This window comes from Opisthocomus hoazin, chromosome 21 (genome assembly GCF_030867145.1).
Source record: "Opisthocomus hoazin isolate bOpiHoa1 chromosome 21, bOpiHoa1.hap1, whole genome shotgun sequence".
Taxonomy (NCBI): Eukaryota; Metazoa; Chordata; class Aves; order Opisthocomiformes; family Opisthocomidae; genus Opisthocomus; species Opisthocomus hoazin.
Genome location: NC_134434.1, coordinates 15,540,062 through 15,552,774, shown reverse-complemented (window position 1 = coordinate 15,552,774; position 12,713 = coordinate 15,540,062). Strand labels below are relative to the sequence as shown.

The 12,713-nt window shown below is 60.7% G+C and overlaps 1 protein-coding gene across 4 annotated transcripts in view; it reads right to left on the bottom strand.

The window, feature by feature from the left end:
* The window catches only part of SEPTIN9 (septin 9), a 151,913-nt gene that overhangs the window by 59,242 nt on the left and 79,958 nt on the right, over positions 1 to 12,713 (bottom strand). For all 4 annotated transcript variants that reach the window (XM_075440811.1, XM_075440813.1, XM_075440810.1 and 1 more), the window contains one exon: positions 5,723 to 6,382. In XM_075440811.1, coding sequence (XP_075296926.1) covers positions 5,723 to 6,382 — 660 coding nt within the window. The remainder of the gene's footprint in view (positions 1 to 5,722; positions 6,383 to 12,713) is intronic.

Below are 12,713 nucleotides of genomic sequence, written 5' to 3'. Positions count from 1 at the left end.
AAGAAAATGATTTCTTAACTACGGAAGGTTCATCACCATTGCCATCGCTTCCCTCCCCCGGCAGACAGCAGACAAGTCACAGAACGAGTGGCCAAGCCTTGCTGCAGGAGATCAAAGCAAACTCTTTGTTTTATCTTGGTCAAGATAACGGATTTTATTTGCCTTATCAGCCCGTAGGATGATTAACCCAAATGTGAGAAAGCCTGAAGATGCCAAAGGAGTTGATGGGCGGGGAGCACGTTCCCCAGCACGACTGCCATGGGCTCCAGACGTGCAGATACAAGACAGACAGAGCAACTCCCAGGTCTGGTTCCTCCACGTCACCCCCAGCCAGGGCTGCTCCTCCATCGCCTTCCAGCGTCGCTCATACGTACGCAGACCCAACGCGGGCAGGAGCGCTCGCCCGCGTTCCTCTGCGCAGCAAAGCCCCGCTCTGCAGGCACGGGGGGGCAGAGCCTGGAGGGTCCCGCAGCCGCACGGGGCTCACACCCCGACACGACGAGCACAGCCCCCGTGAGCCCGCAGAGAGCCGACGCCTGGGTGCCGTGCAGTTGGAAGGCTTTGGCCTCTCGGAGACACACTGAGCCTCAGATGCCTCCTGCAAGGCTGAGGAAGAAGCGACGCTGATGCACAGTCTGGCCCACAGACCCAACCCAGCCATGGAGGAGACCCGCCAGGTCCTTCAGCCCAGTGCCAGGACGACTCTGCAGCTCAGCATCCACGGGTTCACCCTCAAACGACGCGAGGCAGGGAAGGGAAGTGGGAACCGCAATGTTTCCTATGGCAAACTGTTCCTCCACATAATGAATCTCCACTGAGGAGATCACTGCTTTTCCTACGGGCCCTCAGGGACTTCCAACGGGGCAAACGAATTCTCCGTGTGGTTGTGCCCAGGCCCGGCTGCCTGCGCTGGCGACTGGGGCAGGCGGGCTCATGGCCAGGGACGCATCCGGCATGGCTGGAGCACCCACACGAGACTGTGATGGCATCCACATAGACCATGCCCACACCGACACAAAGCAGGGGACACTTCAATGCCAGTGTGACCAGAGCCGAACACGATGCAATGAGTTTGGGAACAGCGTTCCTGGGGGACAAAGATGTGCAGCAGAAGTACCACCATATCTACGTCACCTGGCCTCCTCAGCGCCCAAAATCTACCCCAAAAGGGACCGAGGTGCGCCGGCCGCTCCCTGGAACGCACCCTGGCAGGGGGAAAGCAGAAAGAGCCGGGCAGGAGGCCGTGCACGTGGCGTCCGGATCAGGCAGCGTCTCCGCGCCGCGATGCCGCCGTCTCCCCCGCACACGCTGCCGTTCCTTCGTTCCAAGTCACTGGCGCGGCAGGTCTCCATTTTTCCAGATTATCTCATTTTTGGCACCTGAGTTCACAAACTGGGACTCTGCGCTTCCCACTCAGCCCCTCCATTTGGTATCTCGGGCTGTAGGCGCTTTCCTGTTAAAAATAACACCACCACCACCACCACTACCCGTAATCTAGCCTAAATGTGTCAGCTGGTTTGAAGGAAATGTCTCCCTGCAGCTCTAATCTCTTTGCACGTTCCATGGCACTGCAGCTTGGGGAGCTGGAAACGATTCCTCCCCGCGTCTCCACTCAGCCCTGGCCGCTGCGCTGCGGGGAGTGTTCACGTCCAAACCCCTCCAAGCCCCGCTCCAGGCAGCCCAGCCCGCGCTCGGCCTCACCCTTGCAGGACAGCACAGAACAAAAGCTGCCCCAAGGCTCGGGTGGTTTCGCCTCTCCGTCCCTGGGTGTCCATGGCCGGACGAAGGCTTGCGGCTGGCTGGGGGGGGGGGGCACGGGGCTGAAGCCCCCCCCAGCATCCCCAGCACACAGCAACGAGGCGCTGGGTTTTGGATACGGCGTTCGCAACGAGCTCAGTGGATCTGGAAGTTGGGTTTGGTTTTTTTTGTATTTTTTAATTTTAGTTCAACTGTAAGGGAGCCTCTAAAATAGCAAGCTCTAAAATAAAGGCTTTCCATAGGAGTACAAGGCTGGAAAAAAATGAAAAAGCTGAATTGCTTCACTCTCCTGATGTCACCCTGCTTGTTCTGCAGGAGAACAGGGGAGGGGACCCTGCTGCTTGCTCAGAGGCGCCTGGCACCCTGCGTGGCTGTCCCAAAGCGGGGCACCAGGCACCGGTGGGACAGAGACTCCACAAAAGCTGAAAGCTCGGGGCGGTTCAGACCGCTTTGCACACCACCACGGAGGGACACGGCTGCTGCAGAGGAAGGCCGGGTCTCTGTTGCACAAGCGCGTTCCCGTTACTCGCTGTATCTGCCTTGGTTTCTCTAAACCAGCTCCAGCACATCCTCGCCAGGAAGGACCACGGGGGAGCAGAACCGTGGCCCCGCCAGCTGCCAAGCGCAGGCAGCAGAGCCGCGGTGGAGAGCCTGCCTCGCTGGCAGCCTGCCGACCCTGCGGCCCCGGCCAGCGCGACCACAGCAGCTTCTGCAGAGACAACAAGGATCATCAGACCAAGCCGGCTTTCACTTCTGGGATTGCTTCTAATCCACCACCTGAGATCCCAGAACTGAGCCTTCACCCCAAATACAAACAGGTTCAGATTTGGGGGGAGCAGAGACAGAGTATTAAACCAAAGTGGAAAACATTCACTTTTCTGGGACCAACAACATCTTCCCCATTCCCAACCGCCACCACTCTGCAAAGCGTGAAGAACAACAGAAGGCCCAGACGCTCAACCCCTCGTGGACAACGCCAGCGTCAGCAGCGGGAGGCACCATGGAAGGGGATGCTGAGGCAGGAGGACGCGGCAGGATCAGCCACGGTGGACTCGATGCGGCTCCTCCCAAGGATTCGCCGGTCCCACACCCAGCTTGGGAGGAGCCCTCCAGGTCCCTCCATTGGGAAGCGCTGGCGGGTGTCTCTGGGCGAAGGACTGCTGCTCCCGCAGCGATTCCCCTGCTCTCTCCCGGGCAGCCTTGCTCAGACACAGTGGAAAGGAGACCAGTGGGGCTGCCCCACTGCCCGGGGCTGTGGGGGCCATCCTGGGCAATGCCGCTGCTCCCGAACAAGCTGGCGAGGAAGAAGAGGGTCAGAAGCAGGAGGTGATGGGGGCTCAGCAAGCCAGCACCCTGCTGGCTGCAACACCAGCATGGGTCCCCGAAGCAGGACCCAGCTGCCAGGCAAAGGCAGCGGGATGGCAGCCCGGGGCACGGCCACCGCCTCAGCCTTCCTTGGAATCGCTCGTGCCTCTTTCTGCCCTGCGCATCCTCTCCCCTTGCCTGCACCCACTGCACAACCCTGCTCCGACTTCTCTGGACGACTCCGCCCGCCGCCATCCGCACCGCCCGGTCATCCCGTCGCGGTCCTTGTCCCAGCTGGGGAGCACCAGCCGCCTCGGGGACGCAAAGCCCAGCCTGGCCCGGGATGCTGGTGCGCTGGTACACAGCACCCGTGACGTTCGCCCACGTCCCGTCTCCCTGTCACCAACGGCCCAACTCAACGTTCAACCCGCAGAAGCACAGCCAGTGCTGCCCAGGGAGTGCAGGAGGACTCGGAGCGGGAGAACAGGGATAGGGAGGCGTATTTCTTGCTCTTCTGCCCCATGAAGACACCTCCTGCCCTCCCTCCCACCCCGAGAACCACGGCTCCGGAGCAGGCTCAGCCCACGCCCCCAGCCGCGCCGCCCTAACGAAGCTCAGCGCTGTAATTACTCCTTTCCTTTGTGGTTTGCTCTGAACTGCCGAGCGCTCTGCGACTGCCCTTCTCCTCCAGCCGGCCTCTTCCCGCACCACACGCTCTCCTGCGGACCTCTGGCCTCAGGGACGAGGCGGCTGAGCCCCGGCAGCTGGGGGAAGCCAACTCCCAGCACCGGGCCAAGGGCAGCTGGAGGCAGCTCCTGCGTCCCCTGCTCAGCTGCTCGCCCCGGAGAGCCACTGAGCGCCGGGATCGAGGGGCACCCAGCGCCACGGGAGCAGCTCTGGGGTGCCCCAAAGCTCCTCCGTGTGCTTACACCAGCGATAAGGAGAGATGCCATCCCCCCGCCCAGCTTCACCCCAGGGCGGGTGTCGTGGACCACGGGGAGGAGCACCCTGAAGCAGGGTCCCATGCGAGAGCAGCTCGGGGCAGCCTCGAGTCACAGCGATGGAGATGACCGGGCAGGAGACACGGGCTCTGGCAGCAACTCCGGGCTGTGCGTCCGTGCTGACATGGAGGCAGAAGCAGCCAGAGCCCTCCCTACCCCGACAACTTTGTCTCGTGGCTCTGCGTGGAGGCATTTAGACTGAAAGCCCCTTTTGTACCAGCACCAAGGGCTGGCTCGCTCTGCAAAGCAGACCCCTGACAGCTGGGCTCTTGGGTAAAACTCATCCCCAGCAGCTGTCCTGGGCTTCTGGAGTCCTCTTGGATGCAAAGAGCCCTCACCCCCCCCTCCAGGCAGCTGGGGACTCCACAGCTTAGATGGTCTTCTGTTCTTAAAAAGCCCAACCATCCGCAGTCCAAAGCTTGGGAAGCTCAGAGCAGCCCGAACTCAGCGGGACGAGGCTGAGCAGCACGCCCGGGAGAGGGTGGGCCTCCTGGGCACCACGCACACGGCGGCCGGGGACAGAGAGCCTGTACGGGAGGCCCTGGCCGACCTCATCGTTGGGCTGGGTCTTGGAGGTCGGCCATGCCCAGCTGGAGATGGACCCACCCGCTGCAGGCGTTCGTCCACTCTCCAAAACCCAGCTCAGAAAAGCACACAGAGAGAAACCCACTCAAGCCTTACGGGTGCGATATCAGCTCCGCCACTGACTCCGGATTTGATTTCAGACCATGCACACAGACCGAAACCTGGTCTCTCCACAGGCCCCGTCCCTGCCCTGTGACCGGAGAGAGGAGACAGAGCAGGAGCAGGGGACCATCCCGCAGCGGGGTGAGACAAGGGCACATGGTCCAGGGCCAGGCACGGACCTCCCCGGTGCCGGCTCGGCCACCGCACGCCATCCCACGGTCCCCAGGGAGAGGCACAGGGTGGGGTGGGGAGGTGATGCCCTCCCACCGACCGCTGCATCCCTCGCAGGGGAGAGCTCGTGGGTGATGGGGAACGGAACAATAATCAACAGGGCAGAAGAAGAAGAAAAAAAAAACCTCCTCCAAAACATTACGAGAATAAATGGCGGCTGGCGGGGGAGGGAAGCTGGCTTTAATCCGGGATTAATCGAAAACACGACAGAGCTAATATACGCCAGGGCTCCAGCTGAATGGTGGCTCTGGTCCAGGATGTTGTTAGGCTTTGGCTCCAAGGCCAGAAAACCCTGACTCCTGCTAACGAAGAGGCGGTTTCTGCCCCGCAACCATAAGCGCCGGCACTAAACAACAAGACATCCCAACAACGCTGCACCCGCCGCCTCGCCAGCACCTCGGAGGCTGCTCCGCGCGCGGCGGGTCGGCACACGGGGCCCGCGCTGGCAGAGCTGTCCTTTTCCACAAGCACCCGAGCTTTCCGCATTTTCTTTTTTATTTCCCCAGCATTTTTATTCACACTGGCAGCTCCTTCAGCCAGGACAAACCCAAGGATAACAGCCAGGTACGCAGACACACCTGAGCACAGATCCAAGAGCAGCCTCGCAAGGCGTCACCACCGCAGCTGAAGGAGCAGCACCCAACGCTCGGCACCCCCGCGTGGGCTCCGAGCCCGCGGCAGGGCCGAAGGCAGGCACCAGCCAGGGTCTCACCCACGCGGCTGCCCGGAGCTGTACTCACCTTCTTCTCTCTTCGGCGGGCTCTCCATCAGTGCCGGCTGCGGCTTCGGCTCTGCCTGGGCAGGCTGGGTGGCCAGGGGAGGCTCCGAGCTCTCTGCCTGCCGCGCTGGTGGGGCTGGGACCTCGGCAGCCTTCGCCACCTGAATTTCCACGCGCTTGGTGGCCGTGTCGGGCACAGGAGCACTGGCCGTCTCGGCTCTCCGCTGGGGCATCTCGGGGATCTTCGATGCTGGCGCCTCCACCCTCCGGGGACCCGGCTCCTGGGGCTTGCCGAGGGTGATCTCAGTCCTCCTTGGGGTGGGCTCGGGGGGTTTGTGCCCCAGCACATCTGCTCTTTTGAGGCCAAACCTCGACAACCCTGAGGTGGAGTTCTCCACCTGCTTGGACGAGATGTCAATGGAGATTTCTGTTCTTCTGGACACCGGCTCGGGCAGTTTGGGTCCAGAGAGCTCCACTCTCCTCAGAGAGGGCTTGGGCGATCTTTGGCTTGTGGGGTCCGCATGTCGGGCGGATGGCTCCGAATTCCTGGCGCCGAGTTCCTGAAACTTCTGTGTGGAGCTGGACACGGTGGACCTGAGGAGGGGGTTTGGGGTCCGTCTTTGTGGGGTGGAGGAACTTGAAGACTGATCTACCTCCTCAACCTCAAAAGATCTTTTCAGAGCTGAAAAACATGAAAAGGGGTTCAGAGTTTAGTTACCATCTACCTGAGCATCTCAAGAGACGCCTACAGGCACCGCCTGGGGCTCCTAACCCCAATTCCGCTCCCTCAGCCGAGGGCTCATCATCACATTTACAGCCAGCGGGGACTGAGGGCCAGGCTCTGCCTCTTCAGAGAAGTTACAAACCCAGTAACAAAGCCAGAACCACAGCCAGAAAATTCAAGCCCCGAGTGGAAACCGTCCCTGCGGTGCCCATCGCGGCCCACGCGTGCTCGGAGGGGGCAGAGGGCCCCATGGCGGGCAGCAGAGCCGAGCAGGACCCAGGACTGGGGGGCAGCCAGCAGCCCGACTCCCAACGCCTCTTGCATCCGAAGGACACGCGGATGAACACCGGCTTCCCCGTGAGCGCTGCCAGCAACATCCACGTTGGAGAGGGGAAAACAATCCCAGGAGAGCACCAAATCCATAGAAATGCAGCAAGAAAACCAAAGGTGGCAGCCACAGAAGCTCACACCCTTACAAACAAACCTCAGGGCTGCTCTCGAGCCGCTCTCCGCCCAGCCCGTGCTTGTGTTTGGGATTGCCCCGACCCACGTGCAGGACCTTGCGCTTGGCCTTGTTGAACTTCATGCGGTTCACGCAGGCCCACCTCTGCAGCCTGTCCAGGTCCCTCTGAATGGCGTCCCTTCCCTCCAGCGTGTCAACCACACCACACAGCTTGGTGCCGTCGGCAAACTTGCCGAGGGCACTCACTCCTAGGGAAGCTGAGGAAGTGTGGGCTGGATGAGTGGTCAGTGAGGTGGATTGAGAACTGGCTGAATGGTAGAGCTCAGAGGGTTGTCATCAGCGGCGCTGAGTCTGGTTGGAGGCTGGTAATGAGTGGTGTCCCTCAGGGGTCAGTACTGCGCCCAGTCTTGTTTAACTTCTTCATCAATGACCTGGATGAAGAGTTAGAGTGTACCCTCAGCCAGTTTGCTGATGACACCAAACTGGGAGGTGTGGTAGATACACCAGAAGGCTGTGCTGCCATTCAGCGTGACCTGGACAGGCTGGAAAGCTGGGCAGAGAGGAACCTGATGAGGTTCAACAAGGGCAAGGGCAGGGTCCTGCACCTGGGGAGGAACAACCTCATGCACCTGTACAGGCTTGGGGTGGACCTGCTGGAGAGCAGCTCTGCGGAGAGGGACCTGGGCGTCCTGGGGGACGACAGGTTGACCATGAGCCAGCAGTGTGCCCTGGCTGCCAAGAAAGCCAATGGGATCCTGGGGTGCATCAAGAAGAGTGTGGCCAGCAGGACGAGGGAGGTTCTCCTGCCCCTCTGCTCTGCCCTGGTGAGGCCCCATCTGGAGTACTGTGTCCAGTTCTGGGCTCCCCAGTTCAAGAAAGATGAGGAGCTACTGGAGAGAGTCCAGCGGAGGGCTACGAGGATGGTGAGGGGACTGGAACATCTCCCCTACGAGGAGAGGTTGAGGGAACTGGGCTTGTTCAGCCTGGAGAAGAGAAGGCTGAGAGGGGACCTTAGAAATGCTTATAAATATCTGCAGGGTGGGTGTCAGGAGGATGGGGCCAAGCTCTTTTCAGTGGTGCCCAGTGACAGGACAAGGGGCAACGGGCACAAACTGAGGCACAGGAAGTTCCATCTGAAGATGAGGAAGAACTTCTTCCCTCTGAGGTGACGGAGCCCTGGCCCAGGCTGCCCAGGGAGGCTGTGGAGTCTCCTTCTCTGGAGATATTCCAGCCCCGCCTGGACAAGGTCCTGTGCAGCCTGCTCTGGGTGACCCTGCTTGGGCAGGGGGGTTGGGCTGGGTGACCCACAGAGGGCCCTTCCAACCCCTACTATTCTGTGATTCTGTGATTCTGTGATTCTGTCCCACTGTCCATGTCACGACAAAGATACTGAACCGCACCGGCCCCAGTACCGACCCCTGAGGCACACCACACGTCACTGGGCTCCACCTGGACATGTGAACGCCAGGCTGCAAAACCAGCCAGAACGGGCACTGCTGAGGCTGGAACCCAGGATGCTCTGTGCTGGTGACCTGGCAAAACCCCTCCCGGGAGCCCCTCCGTGCTCGGGGACAGACAGGCGTGGGCAGGGACACACACCCGCGTCCCCCAGTTGCGGTTCGGACCCCGACATGGAAACTGCTGGGAAGCGACGGGTCCCTGGGCCGGGCTCCCAGCTGGCGTGGGCAGGGAGGGATGCAGGGAGCGATTCACCCTCGTTAACCCGACGGAAACAGCACCGTGGCCGCTTCATGGCTACCAAGAGAGGAAAGCACCGAAGCACAACACGTAACATCCCCCACGTAACACCCAGGAAGGGCCTGCAGTGACAAAATGGTCTGTCCTGCATCTCAGATATTCAGACCTTGACAGAAGGAGAGAGGGAAGCAGTAAAGAAAATCAAGACATTTTTCCTCCATTTTATCTGCTCTGTTTTCCGAATCCCGCAGAGCCCTCCCAGCCGTGTCACCCCCCGCTCGCAGAGGCAAGATGCTCTCTCAGCAATCCCCGCCCCGCGGTCCGTGCCCGGCACATCTCGTGTACTGCAGGTCCGCGTCTACGTTTCAGTTCCCAGGACCCCCAGAAGAATTCACCAAAAGAAGCCCCACACCCGCGAGCCGTTCCGACACATCCGTAACTCCCAGGTCTCCAAAACTGAGCTGGAGCTCAGACTCTCCAGCACAGACTTTTTAGGGGGAATAACCAAAAACTGCCAAATATAGAATCATAGAATGGTTTGGGTTGGAAGGCACCTGAAAGATCATCTGTAACTCCCAGGTCTCCAAAACTGAGCTGGAGCTCAGACTCTCCAGCACAGATTTTTCTATCATTTTCTTTCTCCATCCCACCCTTGTTCCAGAAAATTACATTTTAGCTACTTTTTTTCCCCAAAATCCCAAGTTTACAACATTGCACCGGTCAAGCCCCATTGGCATTTAGCAGGAGAACACAGGGAGCGGAAGGGACGACCCGACGGGGAGCCTCTCCCCGGCGCCGAGCCAAGCCGGGCGGGCAGGAGCAGCGGGCACACGGCCTGGCCAGGCGCTGCCAGCTCCCTGGCGGCTGGGACCTCAGGTTTGTCCACGTCAGGCTTTTCAAACCTGCTCGTCGCTGCCCCAGCCAGCCAGCTCAGCCTCCATTTATTCCCGTCAGCACAGCAGCCTAAGAACCTCATGACAGATGTGTCTGGAGGAACAGTTTGAAAGTCAACGCTCTCGAGGAACTCGACCGCAAAGGAAACGCCGGTGAGCATCTCTCGATGAACATCCCCCTGGAAATTTCTCAGCGTCGAGGGGTTTGAGGATTTCTTTTTGACCCACACAAACAGGCCCGCTGACCTCCAGGGTTCACCACATGAACTACCTCCATCATCTCAGCTCCTTGGAGCTCCCCTGCCACTTGCTACCGCCAAAGAAACGCTGGCACCGGTGACCGGCTGGTCGGTCACTCGACAGCAATGCTGGAGCTGCTGACGTGGCCCTTTCTTCTGACTTCAAACCTCTGGAAGTGCCCCAAGCCCAGGGTAAACCTGCCCAACACCACCAGCACGGTCCTTCTGGAGTACAGCCACCCCCTGCCATTACTGAAGGGTTGGACTAAACACAACATCCAAAAATGGCTTTTTTCCAGGTGCTTCTGGGCCCCATTAGGTCTGGGGACCTAATAAATGCTTATAAATGTCTGCAGGGGGGGGGTCAGGAGGACGGGGCCAGACTCTTTCCAGTGGTGCCCAGAGACAGGACAAGGGGCAACGGGCACAAACTGAAGCAGAGGAAGCTCCAGCTGAACCCGAGGAAGAACTTCTTCCCTCTGAGGGTGCCGGAGCCCTGGCTCAGGCTGCCCAGGGAGGCTGTGGAGTCTCCTTCTCTGGAGATATTCCAGCCCCGCCTGGCCACGGTGCTGTGCAGCCTGCTCTGGGTGACCCTGCTTGGGCAGGGGGTTGGGCTGGGGGACCCCCAGAGGGCCCTGCCAACCCCCACCATTCTGTGATTCTGTAAAACAGAAAAAGGTCAAAGCCCAGACACAAAGGAGTTCAAAAAGTCTAAGAAGAGCTGCAAAACCATGACTACAGCCACAGGAGACTTGGGCCGCCCAAATAACTCTTCCCGAGCCGGTGCTGCGGTCCCAACGGGCAATAAGGGGGTACCGAGGGGCTGGGCAAGGAACCGTCACCCCAAGGGAGGGCTGGAAATGGCTCAGCACCAGTTTCTGACGGCAAAATCACAAGGATCCCCAGTTCTCAGCGGCATTCCCTCCCCACCGGTGTCACTGCTTTCCCTGAGGACAACTCCAGAGCTTTCCCACCCGTGGCTCTGGGCGGGGTGGGATTTCCATCCCGCGCCTCTGCTTGCACAGGGATTTCGGTACCCGGCTTCTCCTGCCCGCACATTTGGCCGCTGCCCCGAGTCCAGCGTGGCCTGGAGAAGGTCAAACATCCCACGCAGAGAAAGGAGAGGGACTGTGACCCGCAGGGTTTGCGTTTCCCCCTCCAAGACAGAGACCCACTGCCAAGAGCACAACCCTCAGGGATGCCACCTCCAGTGACGCTGGCCCCATCTCCCGCTCCTTGCACAGAGAAGAGAGAAGGACCTCAGGAAGCAAAACAACTCTCGAAAAAAGACAAAAAGCTTAAAAATAGCCTGTCCTGCCCAAAGCCAAGAAAGGAAAGTAAACAGCCTCTGCTGCAGATGACCCTCCTCCCGGCTTCCTGCGGGGAAGCTGGCGTGTCCACTCCAAACGCCGGAGCCGAAGGCAGCGCTGCGGGGCCCCGCGCCCCGCTCCCACCCCGGCAGTCGAGGCCAGCGCTCCGGGTCCCTGCGGGGCTGCGGGTCCGCGTGTCCCCGACGCCCTGGGCCAAGGCGTCCCGGCCCCGAGCAGGGTCCGGGATGGCCACGCTGCAGGGTTATCCCCACTACGCTATTTTCCAGAGGCGTTTTGGTGCTCGCGGGGCTTCCCAGGCCCCCCAGCAGCATCCGATCCGCTGGCCGGTGTCGGAGGCGGCTGGCAGGGAAGAGGCGGAGGTCCTGAGCATCGCCCTTCCTTCTCTTCCTCTGGAGGTGCCTGTGCCGTGGGCTGGGAGCACAAACCGGTGTTACCATCGACACGCGCTTCCTTTTAACTGATTCCAAACCAAGTCAGGCAGCTCCAGCTCAAATCCGCCGGCGCTGAAGGCAGCAGCTCCCCGCCCACAGCAGGGAAAGCCCAAAATCCCCTAAAATGAGATTTCCAAGAGCTTCCTTTCAGATGCAGCCTCTGCCCACGACCGTGGCCTGGGCTGGGAGCCGCTCGCCACGGTGTCCCTTCGGGGACCGGACCTTTGCAAAGCTCTGGAGGCAGCGGCGTTTTGCTCAGCGCGATGACCCCGTCGCAGCCCTGCTCGGCACGGCCAGCTGTAGAAAAATACCAATATTAATCCCGGCAGAGGAGGGAGGCACCGGCTGCCCGAGACAGACCTGCTGCAGGCAGCTCCGCCGGCTGCGCACCACGGCAGCTGCTCCTGCGAACTCGCAGTCTTGACCCCAACGTGGTCCCTGCCGGTCAGGCACCCTGGGGCAAGAAACGCACGCCTCCAGCCCCAGCTCGAACGCTCCCTGAGCAAGCACCAGGCCTGAGAAGTAGGAAAACATTCAGGGGTCTTTCTACTTCGTGCTGCGGCGCTGGGGATGTCTGCATCATGCGGCCACTGCGTCCTCCCAGTCACCCCACGGCCGGGCACCAGCAGGTCACACGCCACCAGTTAAAGCTGCTCATTAGGGGTCTTGCAAACTGGGAAGAGAGGGCAGAGGTCTGGTTCAAATCCCAGCGGCTCTTACAACAGCCAAGATTTTTGCTGAGAAGTCACAAGCAAGTGGCACGGCTGGGGCCTCGCATCCACACGCTCCTCTCTCAGAAAGCGAGTCCCTCCTCGGGGGTCCCAGCCGAGCCAAGGGCGCCCAGATGCCATGCAGGGCTCCGGCTCCCACCTGAGGGTTCTGCATCTCCTGGCGGGAAGCACCAGGGTTACACGGCACGCCGTCCACCGCGGCTCATCCCCTCCGCAGCCCGGCTCCAGGCACCCCGTGGGACCCCGGGTGGGTCGACAAGGGAACATCTGCTCCTCCTTCCTTCCCTTTTCAAACAGAACACCCCAAGTAGCAGTCGCAGGGATGCTTTATACAAGGAAACCTCTATGCACAGAGCTCGGGAGGAGACCAAAATAAACAGCAAGGGCTGCTGGCTCCTCCGGGACCCCCTTCACAACCAGAGCCTGGGGCTCTGCTGCGGCCGCAGCGCCCAACTGCTTCCCATTAAACCTCCCCTGCCCCTCACGGGGTCTCCGTAACCCAG